Here is a 22,462-nt window from a genome sequence, read left to right as displayed (position 1 = left end):
GGCAAATTTCTGTCCTCACTTCTGTTTCTCTTGAACAGGCCTTAAGAGAAGTGGCAAAAAAACCATATCAACTGCTTGCTAGTAGAGAATGGCAATTTATTTCCTTAAAGTCTGTTATTGCTTATTGTTATAAGTGTACAAATCCTTCTTGTTTAGCTTCTGATGTTAAATAAATGTACAAATGCTTCTTGTTTAGCTTGTGATATTCGTTCTCAAATTTGTCACGCTGACAGTTGATTTGTTTGCAGACTTGTCATCTTTGTGAAAAGGATATCATTTCATCAAACATGACTTTCATGGTGGAATTTGAGTTGCAACTGTCAGATTAACAAGGGTGACTGACTACATAGAGCAAATTTAAATACAGTCTTGTCCTACATAGTTCTCTTCCTCTGGTTTCTTTATGAGAGACTTGTGAAAGGAACACAAATTGTGAGGGAAGGCTGCTGTGGCACCTCGAGTGTGCTGGTTCTTTCTAATGAATTCCAAAGCAGCTCAGGGTGCCTGAGGTCAGGACCTGTGCCTGGGACAGGAAGCCAAACAGATGATGCAAGTGCTTCTAGTTCAGATCTCTCCAGCTGCTCGGGTTCAAGGAGAAGATGAGGGAGCGTATCAGCCTTCAAACTTGAATTAGGCACATTAGAGGGGACTTTAAAGCTCATCCAGTGCCACCCCCTGCCATGGGCAGGGACACCTTCCACCAGACCAGGTGACTCCAGGCCCTGGCCAGCCTGGCCTTGGACACTTCCAGGGCTGGGGCAGCCACAGCTTCTCTGGGCAACCTGTGCCAGTGTAATGGTGGAATGAGCTGACCTGAAACGTTTCACCCCGTTTTCAGGGGACTGCTTTGGTTAAACTATAAACACCTGAACAGTTTGACAATCCTGTTCTTATTTTCTGAGCAGATGTACAATGAAATGACATAAAGGATGTTAAACACCTTGATAGCTTGCAAGGGCCCATCTGTTTTCTTGCTTAGCTGCAGAACAGTAAAAAGAAGTGAAAGCCAAAAGCCCTGCTGCTTGTTGCCAAAAAAATTTTGCAAGCAAGGCTTTCCCAGGCCCTGAGCAGCCTGGCTACACCCAAGTGGAAGAATTTACTCACTTGTTTGTTTGCTCTTGGGGGCTTGTAGAGGGGCAGGAGGCTCTTATCTAACCCAAGAGCTTGGAAACGTGGTGCTGCTTGCTTGATAAACATGGTTCACAGTTGGCCTCTTTTTATATTTAGCTCAAGCTTTGCCTCAGGATTGTCATGGCTTTTTTTGTTCTGTTTTCTGAAGGGTTGTGCTCCATCTGAAGTGTCTGTTAAATGTGTTCCTGTCTGAAGACAAGGGATATAATTCAGTACTGGAAGGGCTTGTACAATAGCCCCACTTTCTGGCATGGCTTTGTAGCAGATAATAAAGCAATTGTGTGATGTTCTGCGCTCTGCAGATGCCCTGAGGGGACAGACAGCGTGGCCTGTGGGTCACATTGTTGGTTCAAAGGTGGCTTGAAGGAGATTAATGTCCTTTATGGTTTTCCTGACATCTTTGAACTAAAAAGCAGATCAGAGAGGAGAGTGTATTATCATGAAGTTCTGGGGTCATGTTCCTCCTATCAGTCATCTGCCCTCTGAGTTTGGCATTTAGGGTGCCTGGAAAGAGCCTGTTAGGAATGTGTGTGCTCCAGAGTCTTTCTAAGGAACATGAGCCACCAGGCAGGGCTGCCCTGGGCTGCAGGGATCCCTGAGGTGCTGCAGGGACAGGGTGTCACCATGTGTCAGGGGTGGAAAAACCCTGTGCTCAGGATTTTAAGAAGTCTTAAAAAGAAATTAATTCTTTCATAACTAGTGGAAGGTTTAGAATGTGTTGGGGGTATTTCTTCCCTGTGAGGGTGGGGAGGCCCTGGCACAGGTTGCCCAGAGAAGCTGTGGCTGCCCCTGGATCCCTGGAAGTGTCCAAGGCCAGGATGGACGGGGCTTGGAGCAACCTGGGCTAGTGGAAGGTGTCCCTGCCCATGGCAGGGGGTGAGACTGGGTGGGCTTTAAGGTCCCTTCTCTAACCCAAACCATTCTAGAATTCAGGCATTTAATTTTGAAGATAGCACATCAGTATACCACAAACAAGATCTTCTTTTTCATGTATCTCCATATGGGCTGGTTTTTACCTGGACTTAATTTTGAAGTTGTTGCTCCATGCTCTGTAAATAAAAGATGAAGCCTTGTGCTTTCAGAGCAGTCCCTGAGCAGTTTCTCTGCACCTTATTTTACTCTTATGGATTTTTACTGAGCTTTTTGAGCACTTCAACTTGGATTCATCTTGCCTCCTGAAAATATAACTGAAGTAATTTTAGAGCTGTATCAAAAACTGGAGTCTGTTCAGATTATTTCTACAGATGAAATCTACTTCTTTTTCCTTGCTTTTTAAATAGAATCCATTCCAAAGGGCCTCCTGTTATTCTTGGTGAGTCATCAAAATGCAGATAAACAGCATTCTTTGGGTGCTGTGCACAGAGGCTCGGTGCCATGAGCAGTTCTGTCCCACTGCTCATCACTTTGTTTGCTTTTGATGTTCTTTGAAATAAAATAGTCCAAATTCTTTACTTAAAATCCCTTAAAAGAAGAGTTTACCATGTATATATTTGTCATATTCACTGTCTGTGTATTAAGCCATGTTTGAATTATATGTTGATAAATAGAACTCTTGTTTGTACTTTGACACTTATTATTTTAATTCCATATCCCTTTCGAATCCCATTAATCTCTCCCTGAAAATACTGTATTGCTCATCATGTAGGAGCTTTGTCCTTGTAGTTAACAGCCAGGGAAGGACATGCAGGGGGAAGCCTAGAGTACAGTTCACACTGTGAATGAGCTGTCAGACATGTCTTCGGCACCTCCTTTACAAGGTCACAGTGAAAAACCGAGTTTTCCCCCTAAATCAGTGTCTTAGATACCTGTGTGTGCCATTCATCTCAGATGGCAAGTGTCAGCCTGATTCCTTTGGCCGAGGTGACAAGCAGGGGCAATGTTTTCTCCCGCTCTGCAGTGCTGTGAGCTCTGACTGAGCTGCTGTGCCACTGAGGAAAAAAAACAATTTAAATCTCTGTCCAAGCATTTTTGCTGCCGGGCACTTCTGCTGAGCAGCTGAATTGTGAGCTGGAGAATTTGAGAAAAATGCAACCCGGAGCGGAGTGTGGTGCGGGGGGAAGGTTTTCTGCTGAGGCCAGGGAAATAACTTCTGTTTTCTGTTTGGTTTTCTCTTCCTCCTCCGTCCCCCTCGGGCCCACCAGATCGAGAGGCGCCTGGACGCCGTGAGGTCCGTGTGCCACCTGGCCCAGAAGCGCCTGATCGCGTGTCTGCAGGGCCAGCATGGCACAGACCCCGACAAGAGACACGTAAGTGCAGCTGCCAGGGCCTGTCTGCCCAGGGCCTGTCTGCCCAGGGCCTGTCTGCCCAGGGCCTGTCTGCCCAGGCTGGGCTGGCGAGGGCTGGCCCTGAGGTACAGCTCGGCTGCTCTGCCCCACATGAGCCAGGGGAGGAGAACTGTGCCCAGTCAGCTCACGTGTGGGCATTGGTGAAATACCAGCTGCAATGCCCCATCCAAGCAAAACAGCACAGCCTTGGAATACCTTGGCAGTGTCAGGACACTCACTTATCTCTGCAGTCCCCTGAGTGCTCAGAGCTTTCAGGAGACCCAGCTAAGAGCAGCTACTCTGCAGCTCTGATCAAACCCCTCATGTTTAGAATTGCCTTTTGGGCACTGACACCTCCAGTTGACTGTAAATGTTTTTCTGTACACATTTGACTTCTACCACTCTTTAGTAAAGCCATAGGTAGTTTTTCTTAAAGCATTAGAACCAGAAATAATTAACATTCAAGTTTTCTCCTTTTACTGAGTAACAGAGACCTGAAAGCAGGGGCACACAGAATCTCTGGGAGAGAGATGTGACAAGCTGGTTCCTTAAATCTCAAGTTAAAGCTGTTTATCTCTCATTGGCAGTAGTTGAGATAAGTTTTGGGCCAGTCATTCCAGCTAAGACTGAAAAGAAAGTGTTTTTCAGAGTATCAGAGAACAGGAGTCTTGAGGCTTGAAACTTTCTGTGACTTGGCATTTTCTTCAAGTCCAAGAATGAGCTGCGTGTGTGTGTAATAGAAACCATATGGAAGAGGAGAAAAGCTTAGAGGGGATGTACTGGGAAAGCTGGAAAGAGTGACTAGCACTAAGCTAAGCACTGTTCCTTCTGTTCCACAGAAAAAACTTCCTCTAACAGCTCTAGCTCAAAATATGCAAGAAGGATCAGTCCAACTGAGTGATGAAACTCTGCTGGGGTAAGTATTTGCCTTCCTTTGACTTGCAGTCTGACATTTTATTGCCTGCAGGGCTCTAATTAGAGACTCTGGGTGCACAAAGCCTGGTTTCAGTGTAATGAAACTTAATATTCCCAGATTCCTTCTCTAATCCAAAGGGAGAAACAGTGAGCAAGCAGTTTTTCTGGAATGATTTGGGGGCAAGTTTTAGGCTGAATTGCATTCCAGAGGATTCCGATTCTCTGCTATCATAAAAGCTTTTGAAAATGGCTTTTGTCCTGGTGGATTAGCTGAATTATTATCTCCATTTGAAGTTTAAAATGTAGTGTATTCTACAATGAAACTGCATTTTTATTATATTATGAACTGCATTCTCAGGTTTGATTTAATGACTTAATACCAATTTGTATTAATGGCTTCTAGTTTAAAATAATCCCAATTTAACTATCCTGGCAAAGTGGTTATTTGCAATTTACAGTAAAGTGGCTGAAACAAATGAACATCCCATATTCTGAATTCCTAGAGCAAGTGGGTTTCCTCATTGCTGTTGGTCATGGTAGAATGACCTTAAAAACCTTTGTGTATGTAATTGTGAGCCACTGCAGGAGATGTAAATGTGGATAAAACCCCTAGGGAATAGGGCTTTTCCTTAGAACAATCTTAAAATTAAGGTCAGATCATGGGTTTGGAGCCTAAGACTGTTGCATATGGGGTTGCTTGGCATTAGGGTGTTAAGACTTTCACATTAAAAGGGCTTAGGAGAAAATCAAATACTGCATTGAGCAGTTTTCCTGCATCTGGTGAGATGGAAGGATGGGCTTGGAAATAAATACTGACTTCTGTGCCTTTAGGGCTGGTATAATCACCTGGATGTCTTAAAGCCTCCAAAATGTTGTCATGGCTCAGGAATTTTAGAAGAGACAGGTTTAATCACACTCCTTGCCTGTCCCAGGTTTGTCCCTGACAGCACAGAGTGTTTGGGTTTATGCCAGTGAGTGATAATTTGCTCTGTACAGCACAAAGCTTCCCAGAAGGGCCCCCACTGCTCTGGTCTGAATCTTTCTTCTTCAGTCAATAGTAACTCACTTGACAATTTCCTGTAATTCTTAAAGGAAAATGCTGGATACCTGTGGGGATGCAGAGAATAAACTGGCAATGGAGCTCTCTCAGCATGAAGTACAGATTGAGAGAGAAGTTCTAGATCCACTGTGCCTGTTAACAGAGGTGAGTCACCTCAGCCTGACTGAAGAAATACATCTGGATTTGTGGATACCCTGAGCAAAAAGGGTTTCTCTCATTGCTAACAATAAAACTGGTTTAAGGAGCCCTGTGTGGTGGAAAGTGGATGTGAGGGCTACAACATGGAGTTTATTGCAATGCACAATTTAAAAATCTAAATTCTCATTTTAGACAGAGATCCCGAACATTCAGAAGCAGAGGAAGCAGCTTGCAAAGCTGGTGCTGGACTGGGATTCTGCAAGGGGAAGGTAAGAAAGAATTTTAATTACTGGGTGCTTTTCTAGTCATGTGAACTTCTTGTTGGCATCTCATGGCATCTGATCTGGTACTTGCTTTTGAAATGCTATTGTGTGCAAGGAATGCTTAGGTGAGAAAAGACAAACTTACATTTAAGTTGCACCTAAAAAGAACCCATGACTACTAGATCCAAACAGAATCAAGATCTTGGAGCTCTTAGATGCCTGTATATAGTTGGGAAAATGTCGGAAATTCTTTTTCTTTCCAGTTCACTTCAGTGTTCTGCTTTTCTTCCACAGATACAACCAAGCCCACAAGACTTCAGGAACAAATTTCCAAGTACATCCTTCGAAAATAGAATCTCTTAAGGAAGAGATGGATGAAGCTGGAAATAAAGTGGAGCAGTGCAAGGTATGGACAGGAGGAGTGTCCTTCCCACATCTCCCATTAGCAGGAGCAGCGATCGGAGCTGCTGCTTCAGCCTGGAACCGCCCGAGTGCTGCAGCTGCAAATCATGTGGCTGTTCAACTGATTGTCTTAAGGCTATTTTAGTGCCAGCTGATCTCTGAATTGCTTTAATTTAATGAGGAACTCTGGGGATTTTTTTAAGTTGGGTATTTTACACTGTTTTCTGTTTCAGTCTGAGGCAGTTCTGAGGAGGAACTGTGTCCCAGCCCTGATGAATGTCAGGGTGCTGGGTGCTCCGAGCCGTGGAGCAGCCGTGCAGTGGGAGCTTCCTGGATGAAATTCAAGCTGTGCCATCCAAGGAACACTGTGACTGTTACAGCTCCGAGCAGCTCACATTCAGTGTCACTTCTCAGTTGGCAAATACTTCATTATGCTGCAGCTGAGCTGGGGACCGAACCCGCTTTTATTAGTCCTTGTCTTTGAATGCCATAAATATCATATTGCCATTCAGTCCAGTTGTTGACTGAAGTGGGCAACTGCTTTGCTGTATAAAGCAGTTAAGCATTTTGAATTCGTTTTGCTTGAGGAATACATGTAGCAGAGCAGGTGCATTTCTGCTTCCTGTAGTGCTTGAATTGACAGTTCAAACTTACTGCAGGCAAAGTAAACACGGGGAAATCTGTCTGTCTGGGTAATTTGAAATGCTCCTCTAAATTTGATGTACTATTTTACATTCTTCTCTTTCCCAAAGGATCAGCTTGCAGCAGACATGTATAGCTTTGTGTCCAAAGAAGGGGAATATGCTCGATGTTTTGTTATGGTGAGTATTTTCAGTATGACTCTGACTCAGCACATCTGTGCACAGACACTCAGTTCTCAAAGATGACATTTTGAGTGCTAAACCTTCTAGTCTTGTCTTATGTGCTCATCAGAAGCTAATGCTCTTTTTGTTTTTAAAATGTGGCTTCTGTTCTCAGTTATTAGAAGCACAAGCAGATTACCATAGAAAAGCATTAGCAGTCATAGAAAAGGTCCTTCCCGAAATTCAAGCCCATCAAGGTAAAGTAACCTGTGCTCTGGCTGATGCTTCTCCTTGCCTGTGCCACCTATGCACAATATTCTCCTCCTTTATCTTGATTCTCTTGCATGCACACTGATTTAATAAGGCCATTTTGATCTACTTAACAATTTTACATTCCCAAGCATAATTCCATCTTCGTGTTCTCTGGAGTTCTCCAGCCATATTTAACACACTAATAAAATATGAAGGATCTCTCTGATACCTCTGATAGGAGGGTAAAGGAAGGATTTTTCTATTTGCTTACACTTCTTCCTTGTTATCATGTGCCCTTTTGCTGATTCATACCTGGCTTTTTAGGCCAATGAAAGTGTCGTTGTGATTTAGGAACATATTAGGGGTCCTTGGTTCTTGAATGATTACCAGGTGATTATCAGGAAAACTCCATGTATTTAAGGAGCTTGATTTTTTTTTTTTTTCCCCCCCCTCATTTTGTGCAATCCTCTTTCCTGGCATGCACTTTATGCTGGAAAATGGAGGGTTTAGGTTCTTGTGCTGATTATCAGCTGTTTAAAAAAGGGTATTATACAGCTTCACTTCTTCCCTAAGAAGAAATGGAACTGCTGCAAAGCTTCCTGCTGTCAGTAAGAGCTTAAGGTGTATCACTGATATCACTGAGGATTTGGGATGAAGATGCACCATGTGTTTTGGAAACTGCTCTCCTAAAAACTGGCTGTGCTGGCCCTGAATTTTCTGAGTGCCTTGGAGAAACAGGTGAACAAAGTCTAAGAAAAATATAATCTGAGCTGAACAAGGCTCAGTATCTTCAGTTGTGGGTCACAGGCAAGTTGTAAAAGCTGAACCATTTAATACATAAATAAAAGGGAGCATCATGCTGGAAGGTGGTACAGAATATCTGTACCCTGTCAGTTTGGAGATGAGAGAAAGCAAGCAGGTGATGTCTGTAGAGCAGCAGGGCTGCAGAAGGGCTCTACAGAAGGCTCTTCATCACTGCTTTAAATTTGTTATTGTATGAAAAGTTTGTACAAAGCAACTGAGGAAAAAGTGTTTCAGAACTGGCCTCCCTGGAAGGTGGGTTGGGAGCCATGGTGGGTGAGTGCTCCATCAGCCAGGGTAGGGAATTACCTCAGCTGTTTTTCTAGCTGCAGTGGAAATTGGAATCACAGAATCCTGGGATGTTTGGGGTTGGAAGGGACCTTAAACTCATCTCGTTCCACCCCCTGCCATGGGCAGGAACACCTTCCAGTACCCCAGGTTGCTCCAAGTCCTGTCCAGCCTGGGCTGGGACACTTCCAGGGATGGGGTCTGAGACTTACTGTGACTTTGAACAAGTACTGAGGTCTCTTTTCCTAATTTTTGCTGTAACTTGCAACTCTTGGGAAATGCCATGTGCATCTCATGGCGTGTTAATGAATGAGAAGGACTAAAGCCTTAGGAGGGAAGTGGGTGATGTGGTTTTATAAAGAAAAAGGGTGAATTAAATCTTTTGCAGAAACACTTTGTATCTTCAGAGCACTCTTTCAAGTCCTCTGAAGTTTTTGTCTTTCTTGGCCTTTTTTCCACGTAAAAGAAATAACGCATATATACTAACAATAACCTTTTACATCTGCATTTTTTTCAGTTAAAACAGTAGAAATGGGTGAAAAAGTAAATTATAGGAAAGAATAAACTCGTGTTCAATTTGGAGAAACTTATGTCAATTTGAGTTAAACAACAAGTAAGGAATTGAACTGAAAATTTGTACATTACAATGCTGGGCTGTCACCATGGTGGTTCTGATGTGAGGCACTGGGGCTGTTAATGTTCATTATAAGTTGCTGATTTCAGGAATCACATTTCAGGAATAAACTCTGTATTAACAGCTCAGTTTTTATTCACCTTTTATACAGTTAAAATGAAAATCAGCCCAGGTCATGCAATCTGGACAAAATTTTTCTCAGATTCTTGCAAACTGAAGCCAAATCAATGCAACTGGAAAGTGCAGCTGCGTGCTGGCACTTGTGTTGAGCTTTATTTATAATTCCAGTTACACACAGGATTTGCATGTGATATTCCACCCAGAAAGATGCAGAAGTATTTTTTTCTTGACCACCAGCAGCTTCATTTTCCCTTTCCTCATGATACAAGGGACTTTACCAATCAAGGGCTGTAAAACTCCTGCTCTAGTCTGAACTTTTCTCTGCTGTACTAGAGGCTTTCTTCTCTTCTTGCCTGGGGCTGTAATTCAAGGGTTTGGTAGATATTCTGCTCAGTGTTTTGATACTCTCCAACTAGACAAATGGACTGAAAAACCAGCTTTTGGAACTCCATTAGAAGAGCATCTCAAGCGCAGCGGGCGGGAAATCGCAGTCCCTATTGAAGCCTGTGTGATGATGCTTCTGGAAACGGGGATGAGAGAGGAGGTGGGTAATTCCAGGTGGCATGCCAGGAAGGATGGGAAAAAGAGTCCAGTCGAGCTCGTGGACTGATGTCTGTGCTTGTTAATACATAGCTGAAGTAATTTGTTCATTAATGTAAATGATAAATGTTTTGCAACAGAATAACCTTGAGCACTGGTTGAAGTATCTTTGAGATGAATTCACATACAGTGAAAATCAGGGATGAGCCAAGGGTGAGAGGGAACTAAAACATGGTCAGGTGACAGTGACGTGACACATTAGGGCTGTAACACTGTCAGGTGAAGACACCAAACCTGAAATGTTCTGAAAGAGGCTGTTACAAAACTTCTGCTGTTCTGTGCTTGTGCCAATGCGTTGTTACCAGTCAGTCAATTTTATTTTTATGATGCAGGGCTTATTCAGAATTGCTGCTGGAGCCTCCAAGTTAAAAAAGCTGAAAGCTGCCCTGGACTGTTCAACTTCCCAGCTGGACGAGTTCTACTCCGACCCCCACGCTGTTGCAGGTGTTGTGAATGTTCCGAGTCAAAACCAGCTGGAAACTGATACAACACAGCTTTGTGCTGTTAATTTAATTGCTGACCTGCTGCAGTGTGAGATGTCAGTCTCTGCAGATAAAATAGGAGGGAAAATAAATTGAAAGTTCCCTTTGTTGCACAGTTTGACACAGATAAATGTAGGGTGCCCATGCTCAGCACACCTGGGATATCCTGTCTGTGTGACACCTGTAAAATTCAGGTGATTGGCATAATCCAAGTGTCACATTTCCTTTCATGACAAGAGTGTTAATGTGATCAAGGGAGATTAGAGCCATGTGTACACCTTTGAGAAGGTCTTCAGAAGTTCTTTGCTCTGATGAGATGATTCAGAGTTTTAGAACACATGTTTCTGTTAAATTACAGTAATTACTGACAGACCTTTTGTGTTAGGATTTGAGCAGCTACACTGTGGAAGTGTTGGGTCTTCCCACTGTTTCCCTGCTACTTGGGACCTATTGCATAGATAAAACTGCAAATCCGAGGGCAGAATTTGAACTGAGGTCTGAAGGCAGTGGCTGAGGAGCCAACCTGTTCCTGTCTGCACTGCAGGTGCCTTGAAATCCTATTTGCGGGAGCTGCCAGAACCTCTGATGACCTACAGCTTGTACGAGGAATGGACACAGGCTGCAAGGTGAGCATGCTAAAAATAGCTGGAGAGGAAAACATGCTGCATGTTTTATCAAATTTGGTTCTTCATAGATGAATTCAAAAGAAACAACCAAGCTCACACAGTTACTTTTCCTATTTCTGCTTTAACAGGTGTTTTGTGTAACGAATTATTTTAAATTTTATGGTTCGTAATCCTAATTATACAAAATGTGGTGAAATATCTACTTTTTGTTTAACCATAAGGGCTGCTTCATACTGCTGGATGCACACTGTTGATACCCAAGCAGTTTTCTTTCGTTGCAGGTAGAGATAATTCAGGGATCTGACTGGCAGGTTACTGAGTCCAAAACAGTGCATTTATTTGGCATAAATGGAGGGTTACACCATCATCTCTTTGTCACTCCAGAAACAAGAAATTGCTGATCTGAAAATAAGATATAATGGAGTTTATTTTCCTTTCAGTATTCAGGACCAGGATAAGAAGCTCCAAGAGTTATGGAGAATTTGTAACAGGTTACCTGAGCATTATCGTGTTAACTTCAGGTATGTGTGAACATCTGTTGGCTCAGCTGCTTTGATGCTGAGTTACTGCTTCTCAAAGCTGATTAACCAAAACTCAGATGCAGGGATGCTTTCATGGCCAGATTCAGTGAGATTTATAAAAATACATCGTATTTTATCCAGCAGTCTGTATGCAGAGGTGATGGTAAATTTTTCAGTCAGGTTAATTCACTGTTGACTGTCAGGAAATAGTGATGCACGGAACCCGAATACTTAAGGGTCATGCTGTGCTCTTCTTTGTATTTGCCAGTCTTAGAAATCATGGGAATTTATCTTAACTCATTTTTCCTTATGGTTTTGCCTTTTCGGAATGAATTGGAATAAAACCAACTCTACTGATTCCCAGAAGCTTGGAAGTTCCATTACAGGACATGAAACTAGCTGAATCTAAATGTTTTTCTCAGAAAATATAATAGTTCTCTAGTTTCATTTTGCTAAGGTGGGAGCTGCTTTCATGGCTACCCAGTTCAGCTTTTATGATGGATGAGTAGAAGCTGAGGGCCAGGTGCCAAGCCCAAGGCTGCTCATCTCACTTCTGTGTTGTTGGGAGCTGTTGTTACAAGTTCTTGAGTTTTTATTTACTTGCTTTCGACAAGAAATGCTCTTAGTTTCTACTGTTTAATGATTTCTTTCCTTTTTGTAGGTATTTAATCAAATTTTTAGCCAAGCTTGCACAGAACAGCGACGTTAACAAAATGACTCCCAGCAACATCGCCATAGTCCTGGGCCCCAACTTGTTATGGGCAAAGAATGAAGGGTGAGTTCTTCAGGAAAGCTGCACAACAGAACTTCATCAAGCTTTCTTTTAAATCTTGTAGACTATTCACAACAACAGACTGCATACCTAAAAAATATTTCAGGTGTTCTTTCAGCCTGTGCCCCCAGGCTGTTTTAGGCACGAAGCACTTCGGGGGTGTTTTCAAAAGCTGTGGATGTTACTGGAGTTCAGCACAGTTGCTCTTTATATGGTACTGAGGAGTCAATCCATCATGCTAAGCATAAGTTGTCATTTAGGTAATATGAATTTTTAGTTTTCTTACTGTGATAGAACTCTGTATAAAGTGTTCTCCAAATCTCTCCTGCAGATCCCTTGCTGAAATGGCAGCAGCAACTTCAGTCCATGTGGTAGCAGTTATTGAGCCAATTATTCAGCATGCAGACTGGTTCTTCCCTGGAGGTAAATTCCTGCCATAGTTGAAAGAATTTTATATTACTCTGCACAGGTAAACCTCCAGTAGCTTTTGCAGTGAGGCACCATTTGGCATCTGTGTGTCTTAGGATGTATTGTCTGTCTCTCCTCTAGATGAAGATTTCAATGTGTCTGGGGCATTTGTGGCAGTTCCTGCTGTTAATTCCAATCACTTGTCACACACTGGGAATGACTATGAATGTGGGACACTGGAAAGGAAGAGGCCTCTCAGCATGACTGTGATGGAAGGGGATTTGCTGAAGAAGGAAAGGTAGGTGTGACTCACAGATTAGGTGTCAATTATTAGCCCTCTCCTGAGGAGGCTTTAATGACACACTTTTATTGGTCTCAGGAGAGGAATTTAACAGAAATACTGTAGATAACAATAGTGATTTATTTCATGTTGTTGCAGCCTGAGGATGGTTCAAAGGTAATGTACTGTTACTTCCATTACACTCCATGCATGGTAAATCCCAAGCAGATATTGCTGCTCCCAGTTACCATTTTCCCAGCACAGACTTGGGGGGTCTAAAATTCACTGCAACAGAAGTGTTTGTAGTAGCATCTCTCAGTCTCTAACGTCTGATATTCCATGGCTTCTCTTTCAAAGCCCATAAGCTGAGGTGGTGTTACCTGGTGCCTTCATGATAAGACTTCTGAGTTGATGATGGTACAGTATTGCCACAGCAAGCAGTAGAATGCTAAAAAATACCAGTAAAACGTGCTGTTTCCCATATAACATGTAGTGTAACGTTCATTATTATCACTCATCATGGATATTCAAATGATGTGCTGTTTTGTTTTTAGCTGTTGATGCAAATGTTAAGTTGTTACCTGTTAGCTATGGCCAGCCACATGCAAATTTGTCAGCACTCACAGAGGAAGAAGAAAATCAGTTCAAGATTCAGTCTTTAACACAAGAATAAAATTAAATTCTAGAATGAATGTGCTGTATGCATTCTAAAATCTGTTAGATTTGGGGTCTATTTATTTGTAGTTGTCCTTGAAACACAAATAGAATCATAGAATGATTTGGGTTGGAAGGGACCATAAAGATCATCTCAGTCCAACCCCCAAATCACAGCCTACATCCAGTAGCTTTTTTTGAATCTGTACTGCAACTTAGTGGGTAACAGAAACAAAATTCATGTGGCAGAATACATTCAGTGAGGAACTACTCTGGTGTGCGAGGAAATGTCTGTATTTACATGTGAAACTCTGAGTGCTTTGACTTCATTGTCATCAGTGTTTGTCTTCAAATGTAATGGAGTAGTTTGTTCACTTATGTTTAGCTTATCCCTCTGTGTGGATAAGCCAAATCCTGTTGCATGTCTTAACATTCCTGGTGTTCTGCAGCCCGTGGAAGCTTTAACATTGTGGTGTTCTGCAGCCAGTGGAGGCTTTCCTTGTTGCTGCTTTGCATGCGAGCGACGGGGGTTTGTCTGGGGGGTGTAACATCCCGTGTCCTGTTGCTGCAGAGCCTGGTGTTGGCTGCTTGGTGTGTTCACTCTCTCTTCTCTCTGTAGCTTTGGTGTGAAGGTTCTGGACTTCCCTGGGAACCCTCGGAGATGTGGCACTGTAAACAGAAAGCACACATCCCCGGCCTTCCAGCCCCCGCTGCCGCCCACCGAGCCGGCCGGGCCCGAGCAGCACCCGCCGGCTGCGGGGGCTGACTGCACCCCCGGGGGGGCTGGGCTTGCTCTCTCTGCTGCCTCAGCAGAATCCCAAGCTCAAGGCCCTGAGGATGGCAGGTAAGAGGCACAGCTTCTGCTGCAGTGGCTTGGCGGGCGGCTCCAGCAGCAAACCATGTGTCCCCTGTGTCTGCTCTGCCACCTCTTCCACCTGGGGTGTGCTTTGTCAGGGGTGAACCTTTCAGGCCTGGACAGCAACACTGCAGGAGCTCTCCTGCCATGCTTCCAGAATTGGTCTTTTGAAATAACATATGTAGTCCTGAATGTCCCTGAATTAATTTTCCAGGATAATGGAATTCTTGGGGGGAAAAAATTGTGATGAAATACACAAAAAAAGACTCTACTTCTGCTTCCCACATTGACCTTCCCTGGTTATACTCCAGAGGTGTGCACACAGGGTGATATCAGTTTACTGCTGAAAGAACAAAACCTACCCGTGGCAATACCCATTGGTCTTGTTTGTTGTTTCTTACACATGTTATCTGGATATTGTCTCTTGTTTTGTTTGTTTATTTGTCTGTAGCAAGTATTAGTGATAACCAGACTTCCTTGCTAGAAAACTGGAAGTCAGTCTGTCATATTTCAGTATTAGTTTCTTTAGGACAAGTATTGTAGCCAGGTTTTGTGCTATTTAATTACTATGGAAGCTCTGCAGTCGTGTCCCCAGGGTGAATATACCTGGACTCCAAGGCTAGTTGCAGTAACCTGAGCCTTCCTTCCATGAGAGGTGAAAGCAGCACTTTGCTTTCAGTACTTCTGTGGTCTGAGAGGTGCAACAAACCACGTGTAAAGCCTGTGGTGCTTCCAAATGTCCACCTCAGCACCTGGGGGTGAAGCCCCACTGTGGAGTTGGATGCAGCACTGACTTTTGCATAATAAAGCTTGTTCTCAGGTGACAAACTTACAGAAGCAGCTGGTGGAAATCCCCTGCAGACCATTACTTCCTCCACAGAGCTTTTGTGGCAGAGGCAGCTAAAACGAAACCTCGGGGGTAGTGCCTGAAAATTGCACTTAAGATCTGCACAGACTCTGTTCGAGTACTTTCACTTTATTGACAGCATCTGGAGAAATGAGGATTGAAAGGTGCCAGTAGATGTGACTGAAAGTTACTCCTTTTGAGGACTAAATTGCTACAGGTGACTAAATATAAAGAGATGAGTGACAATCAGCAAGTCCAACCATCAGCCAGCACCCACCACCATGTTCACCATTAAACCATGTCCTCAAGCTACATCCACACATTTTTTGAACACTTCCAGGGATGGGGACTCCACCACTGCCCTGAGCAGCCCCTTCCAGGGCTTTACAACCCTTTCTATGAAAACTGTTTGCTGATATCTGACCTGTAGCACAGATTGTGATGAAAACGGGACAGGTGCAGCTGAGCTGGACAAGGCATGTTATCATCATCTTCTAATGCAGGACTTTTAATTTTCAGTACCTCAAAATCCAAGGACAGCACGTCTGCAGCCACTCCTCCCCCGGTGAGGAACGGGGGGCACGCGGGCACTGCCCCGGGCCAGGCAGGGAGCAGCAGCAGCCAACTCTGTGTGACCCAGCCCCAGAACACGGCAGGGCCCAGTCCCCATGCGCTGAGGAGAGGTGGGTTCTTATTGCCTTTCAAGCCACTGTGTACCAGCTCTTGATGTACTGCAAAAATGCTACTAAAGTAACTTTATTAGTATCTCTGCCCTTATTACAGACAGCGGGTTGAGGCCTGGCCATAAAGCCTCTGCGACTTCTGCCCTCTTTGAATGCTGATAGGGGTGTCACCAGTGCTGTTTAACAAACTCTCTCAAAGGCTGTTGATTAGTAAATGTGTGCACACTTCTGTAGTTTCCTGCTGCACTTGATAATACACCATTGGTCTGATTACAGACCTTCTGTCTGGTAATGTCTTCCTTTGGGAGCTTGGTCTAGAATCACTGAATCCCAGAATGGTTCGGGTTGGAAGGGAACTTAAAGCCCATCCAGTCCCACCCCCTGCCATGGGCAGGGACACCTCCCACCAGCCCAGGTTGCTCCAAGCCCCGTCCAACCTGGCCTGGGACACTTCCAGGGATCCAGGGGCAGCCACAGCTTCTCTGGGCAACCTGTGCCAGGGCCTCCCCACCCTCACAGGGAAGAATTCCTTCCCAGTATCCCATCTCTCCCTGCCCTCTGGCACTGGGAAGCCATTCTCCCTTGTCCTGTCCCTACATGCCCCTGTAAGAAGTTCCACAGTCCATGATGTTGAAGTGTTCCCTCTTCTCTCCACAGCTGTGAAAAAGCCGGCACCAGCCCCCCCCAAACCAGCCAACCCCCCACCAGGGCAGCCAGGAAGCCAAAGCTCTTCCCCAGCTGCTCAGCCACCTTCTGTCTCTCCAAAACCACCTGCCAGAAGCTCTTCTCCTCCTGCGCAACATGCAAACCAAGGAGCAGCCCAGACCTCCGCCTCCCAGGTTTCTGCACCTCGGAGATACTCCAGCAGCCTCTCCCCAATCCAAGCTCCCAGCCACCCACCCCCTCAGCCCCCAACACAGGCAACTCCTCCCCTGCAGCCCAAAGCCAACAGCCAAGCATCTCCCGGCGCTGGCAGCGAGCACGGACCAGAGCAGCCCTGTTACACCCTGCCTCAGACCCCAACCCCACCTGACACCCCCCCGCTGGGGAAGCACCCCAGCAGCTCCCCATCGCCCCAGCCAGCGACTCCAGAGCCCTCCCAGGCTCCCTCCTTACCTCAGAGTGGCACCCTGCCCCGGCCACGGCCCGTGCCCAAACCCAGGAACAGACCCAGTGTGCCCCCTCCGCCTCACCCTCCCTCCCAGCTGCCTGGAGATGGGATTGTTGCAAATCCCACGCAAACAGCTTCCAAAATAGTCACAGGTGAGTGGATCCTTCCCTATTTGATGTCTCCTCGGGGAGTGGAAATAAAGAAAGTAGTGCCTATTGCTGGAAGTGAATATGGAGGGAAACCTGAAAAGCACAAATAACGGTTAAAATGCTAAATAGCTCATTTCCAGTTAAGTGCCCAGCCAGCTGCTCTGCACACGAGGGTTTGGGGCAGTTCCTCAGTGAGGGTTTCATTCCTGAGGCAGAAAGGTTTGGGGGCAAGTGGAGATGAGCTTGTTTTATTATTTTTTGTGTTGAACACAAAAGCTGAACACTGATAGCAGCTCACTGGGGCTGTCTCCAGGCTCAGATCTTGGCAGGCAGTTCTGCTTGTGCATCTGTTGCCAAAAAGCAAATATTTGGAGGAGGGAGAAGATGTAGCCAAGGATAGTGGATTTCAGCACATACTAAGATAAGAAAAGGGCAAAAGTGGTCACTGGCATGTGTTCTAATAGTCAAAACACACAGAGAATGTTTTAAAAACCTTAGGAGAACAGAGTCTTCTGATGCTCTTTTATGTTGAACATGCAGAAGCTGAAGATTCACTTACACTCAGCTGTATTTCTTAGGTCAGTACTTACAGAACTTCATATTGTAAATGCAGTCTTTCTGTTTTGAAAGAATTGTAAAGTAAAGAGGAATGTTGTCTTCTCACAAAAACTTCATGAAGCTACTAGTTGCTAGTTTGGTAGGGATAACGTTAATTTAAGTTAATAAAGTTAATTAATTAAGTTTATTTTTTTTAAATGTAATGCTGAGGCCATTCAAAACCAGCTGATTTTGAAATGTTCTCCTGCTGAGTTGCTGTTTATTCTGGGAAATTCTGAAGGAGGAGATAATGAATGTAGAGACTAATGCTTTTAAATCGACCTATAATTAATAGTGGTTAAAACTTTCCCATGACACTGCTGCTCTAGAACTAGACTAATGTATTGGAATGCAAAGTATCAATTCTGTTGCCTAACAGCTTTACCCCAATGCCTTCACAGGTGGGGATGGTTACTGCGAATAAGGTTTGTACTCACAGAAATGTGCAATATCAGCTAAACTGCTCCTGTTTGTAGCTTGAGTTTGGACATGCGCTTTGGAACATGTGCTCTGTCAACTCTGTGTATCTCATCCCTACATAGCATTCTGTCTGTGAGAGGGTTTGAGACCTCTGCTGCTTCATTTTAATAGTCCTGTGAACATTGTTACTCCACAAGTACCTGTCAAGAAGTAACAGTTCACGCCAAGTCCCCAGAACCAGTTCCCAAGTCAGGTGCGATGAGTGACCCGTTCCCAGCAGGTTTGTTCTCCTCAGTGCAGGCAGATACTGCAGCCCATGTTTTTCCTGCAGTTTGGTGGGTTATGGTTACGTTTTAATGTAGGTCTCACTTTAGGTTTGCACTTACTTTTAACCACTTGGAATTTATTTGGCAAAATCCACGTTGCTGTGACTAAACCCGTGGCAGAACAGCCCCAGCAGCACCTGCACTGTGACACGTTGGCATTTGCACGTGGCAGCCCCAGCCTCACTAATAGCACCCGTGCTCAGTCCCAGCCCCAAGCACACCTTCCTCAGGTGGAAGGCCTTGGGGGTGCTGCTGCTGCCCTGCTGAGGGAACAACTGCATGGCAGACTGGGAAAGGCAAGGCTGTGTTTGGAATCATCTTGAGACTTGGCTGTTTACAGCAAAGACACTGGAGTCAGTGCTGGATTGAGAAGTCACACTGGAAATAGTTTGGGTTTGTTTTTTTTTTTAGTTGGAGAAACAGGTTGCCCAGAGAAGCTGTGGCTGCCCCATCCCTGAAAGTGTCCAAGGCCAGGTTGGACGGGGCTTGGAACAACCTGGGCTAGTGGAAGGTGTCCCTGCCCGTGGCAGGGGGTGGCACTGGTGATCTTCAAGGTCACTTCCAACCCAAACCATTCTATGATGAAATTAGCAGTAAACAAGCTGCTTATGCAACTAAAAAGTAGCTTTGCTTCTTAAATAACTGACTTTTCCTGATTGTACTTCTGTTATTTTTGTCAGTATATTTAAGTACATTACAAATCCCAAGCTCAATTCAGAAATAAGGCTGGGCTCTGGATCTTCACAGCACTTCTACACACAGTTAAATAAAGAACAGCAGCTGTGCCAAGGAGTCAAACTTTAAGGAAAGACTTAACCTTTTTGTCTAAGTGTTTCATAGTTTGACTGTGTGTGTTTTCGTTTTGAGGTTTTCCTGGTTCTGAGGAAATTGCTTTAATGATGACAAACAGGGAGGGTTTGTTTTTCCCCAGTGTAACTGGAGGAATCCTTAACTTCTAAATCCCAGCCAGCTGGTGTGCAGGGGCTGCTTCATTAGTGGGGGAGTTGGAACTGGGCAAGGCAAGCACCTGCCAGGGGGGAGTGATGGGCACAACTTAATATCACTCCTTTCAAGTGCAAACCATAGCAAATTGGCCAAGTTGGGTACTGTAAACACAAAAAGAAGTTTCCAGGAAAGGAAAGCTGCTGAGGAAGGATTCTCTCCAAAACTGGCAAAGAGACCTAGAAAATACAGTCAGTTTTGCTAAAAACCCCTTGGGGAAGAGTTGAAGTGATACTCAGGCTCACCTCCAGCAGGACACTGTGCAGGAGCATCCACCTTTTCCAGATCAATCTGCTTTTAAAGGATTAGTATTCTGAATTAACACCACTGCCTGTCACGTAAGAGTATGTGCTCTAATATTTACACTTGCATATATAAGCACTTATAGACTCACCTAATTCACAATGTACAGTCGCTGTTTTTATTTTAACCTGAAAGAGCGAGGAAACAACAGAAGCCAAAATTTAGGTTGCCAGCAGACCTCATAATAATACCAGAACAGGAATTCTGAATTGTTCTCAGTATACTGTTGATTCCTTTGTCCACGTCCTGGGCATTAGCAATACCTCAAATTCTATTTATGGTGTTAAAGGAATAAGCCTTAGAATATTCTAATCAAGAATTTTATTAAATAATCCAGATGTTTGACCAGCATTCAGTAGGAACTGTATTGGCAAGTTCAATGGTAAGGAAAAGGCACCTGATTGGCCAGAGCTGTTGCTGACTGATAATCATGTGTGTGCTAACCCCAGTACTAACCCTGGCACAGGAGCTGCTTGCTCGTGTCCTGGGCAGGCATGGCCCAAATGTGGCTGCTGCTCTCACTAAACCTACTAAAGTGCTGCAGGCAGAGTGTGTGGCTTTGGTGTCTCACTGCCCACTGTCACTTGTGCTGTCTCATGTACACAGATCTAGACAGGGTGTGTTTGGTGCAGAGGCTCCTTCTGTACCAGATGTCACTGAACCCTGGGGTGTCACAAATGCTCCTTCCCTGTGCCACAGAACCACGGAATTGTTGGGGTTGGAAGAGAAGCTGTGGCTGCCCCATCCCTAGAAGTGTCCAAGGCCAGGTTGGACGGGACTGGGAGCACCCTGGGCTAGTGGAAGGTGTCCCTGCCCATGGCAGGGAGTGGGACTGGATGGGCTTTAAGGTACTTCCAACCCAAACTATTCTGGGATTCTGTGGTTTAACTGCCTGATCAGTGTCAGGCCAGAACATGATGGAATTCCAGCTGCTGTATTACAGTATCCTGGAATACAGATCCCTGCAGGCTGTGTGAGGCTGTGATGGGCTCAGAGGAGCAGGGGAGGCTGTGCTCCTGTGCTTGAAAATAAGGCCTTTATTTGGATTCTTTATTGATTTTAAGTGATCTAAATTACTTTCTCTTCGGAACAGCTGCTGGGTTGCAGTAAGGGATGTCGTGACATATTATAAATCAGCTTTTCCAAGCATCGACAATATTTTCAGTTATCTTTTTTGAACTCTTAGGGATTTTTCTGGTCTTATAATTCTAGCTATTAGGGCAGTCAGTCACCAGAAATGCAGCATTTTGGGGTCCTTCTTAGACACCTTGGCTTGAACAAAATTCTCCTCACCTTAGAAGTGGCAAAGACCATGATGTGCCCTGTTACACACAGGGGAGGGATACAGGGCTAAGCCAGGGTCTGTAGGAGAAGCAGCTCCAAGCTGTTTAGTCTGGCTCACCTTTTGTGCCCACCTGCACAGGGTGCCAGCCCTGTTGGAAGAGCCTTTGTTGATCTTTCCCTTCTGTGTCTAAGGAAATGCCCGGGAGTACCCGAGTGAATGAGCCAGCCCTGTCCTGGCTGCTAAACTTGCTGTTCCCTTTTTGTGCAGACTCTAATTGCAGTATTCCAGAACCACTTCCAAACCCTCCTTCAGAGCTTCCTCCGGAGCCAGCAAGCAGAGAGCTGCACAACCACCTCCTGCTGGACCTGGACACCGACACGGAGAGCACCGCGCTGTGACGGGAGCGCCGCGGCTTCCCGGCCTCCTCTCCTGGTGGGAAAACCCTCAGACCTAACAGGGAAAAGCTTCTTCTGACCACATGGCAGAACTGTGCACAGGTGGGACTGGGGCATCGTGGAGATGTGATTTACGGACTCATTTGGGTGGGAAAGGCCAACCTGTGGCCAGTCTCCGATTCAGCTGCTCAGAAGAAGTTTGATGATCTGTGTCTTGACAAGGGTTTTCAAACTCTTGGATGGAAGGAATGAATTCCTACAGGAACTCTCCTAGGAAGCGTAATCAGTGCTGATACAGGTGGTATTAGCAGAAATTCCAAAAGAATAAGCAAGCAAAACATTAGTTATTTAAAGTGCATGTATGTATTATGGAAATAATCCTTTTAATGTCACGGTTAGATTTTATTTGTAGTTCTTAGCCCGTACCAGGAGCTGCCTCGCAAGGGACATTCCCTCTGGGATTTGCTGCACATTCTTCTTAAACCATGAACCAACCCCCTGCCCGAGTGCTGGTGGTGACTGCTGGTTATCAGTCACCCTGTCAAACTGTGGATGTATCCAGTGCCTTGAAGGACTGTCGTGCTGTAGGAGGAACTTTCTGTCTCTTTAATAATTTCATTGCTACTTAGGATCAGTAGTTACCCTCATTTCATAGTTATTTGTATTAACCTGGTTTTATTCATGTGCAACTGGCAACTGTTCCATGAGGAAACTGTGGAAGTGGGGTTTGTGCTTTTATTGCAAACGGTTGAATTTCGGAAGAACTTTGAAGCAGCTGTTTGGATTCAGCAGTTGGGTGAACATGTATAAAATTAAAGATTGTCTTTTGTCAACTTAAGGCTTCTTTTTTCTAGTTTTGTTGCTTCCAGTGGGCCCTGAAGGTCACAGTGATCCCCTGGGCTTTGTTGCTCGGAGTCACTGGCTGCTCAGCTTGGTTTTCCGTGAGGACTGCAGTGGAAGCACCCTAGGAGTGCACATAGGTTGATTCCTTGATGTGTAGATTCATGTTAAACAGACTGCACCCAGCTGCACGTTAACCCAGCCCCAGAGGGGCCTGGGGCCACGCTGTGCCCC

At 44.9% G+C, this 22,462-nt stretch overlaps 1 protein-coding gene across 7 annotated transcripts in view; it reads left to right on the top strand.

Moving 5' to 3' along the window:
* ARHGAP17 (Rho GTPase activating protein 17) overlaps positions 1-22,226 on the top strand; it is a 42,553-nt gene extending 20,327 nt beyond the window's left edge. For 2 of the 7 annotated variants that reach the window (XM_032703788.1, XM_032703789.1), the window contains exons 3-20: positions 3,273-3,377; positions 4,235-4,311; positions 5,403-5,514; positions 5,701-5,777; positions 6,066-6,177; positions 6,926-6,994; positions 7,152-7,233; positions 9,488-9,615; positions 10,004-10,115; positions 10,698-10,779; positions 11,220-11,300; positions 11,962-12,075; positions 12,404-12,495; positions 12,622-12,778; positions 14,034-14,258; positions 15,637-15,800; positions 16,458-17,063; positions 21,261-22,226. In XM_032703788.1, the coding sequence (XP_032559679.1) occupies positions 3,273-3,377; positions 4,235-4,311; positions 5,403-5,514; positions 5,701-5,777; positions 6,066-6,177; positions 6,926-6,994; positions 7,152-7,233; positions 9,488-9,615; positions 10,004-10,115; positions 10,698-10,779; positions 11,220-11,300; positions 11,962-12,075; positions 12,404-12,495; positions 12,622-12,778; positions 14,034-14,258; positions 15,637-15,800; positions 16,458-17,063; positions 21,261-21,391 (2,526 nt within the window). In that variant the 3' untranslated portion in view covers positions 21,392-22,226. Of the gene's footprint in view, positions 1-3,269; positions 3,382-4,234; positions 4,312-5,402; positions 5,515-5,700; positions 5,778-6,065; positions 6,178-6,925; positions 6,995-7,151; positions 7,234-9,487; positions 9,616-10,003; positions 10,116-10,697; positions 10,780-11,219; positions 11,301-11,961; positions 12,076-12,403; positions 12,496-12,621; positions 12,779-14,033; positions 14,259-15,636; positions 15,801-16,457; positions 17,064-18,058; positions 18,083-20,045 lie in introns of those variants that run through there. The other 5 variants (XM_032703793.1, XM_032703790.1, XM_032703792.1 and 2 more) reach the window with 5 other exon arrangements.
* The last annotated feature ends 236 nt before the right edge of the window (positions 22,227-22,462 follow it).

This window comes from Chiroxiphia lanceolata, chromosome 16 (genome assembly GCF_009829145.1).
Source record: "Chiroxiphia lanceolata isolate bChiLan1 chromosome 16, bChiLan1.pri, whole genome shotgun sequence".
Taxonomy (NCBI): domain Eukaryota; kingdom Metazoa; phylum Chordata; class Aves; order Passeriformes; family Pipridae; genus Chiroxiphia; species Chiroxiphia lanceolata.
The sequence above is the reverse complement of the archived record's forward strand: the minus strand, read 5'-3'. Positions and strand labels throughout refer to the sequence as shown.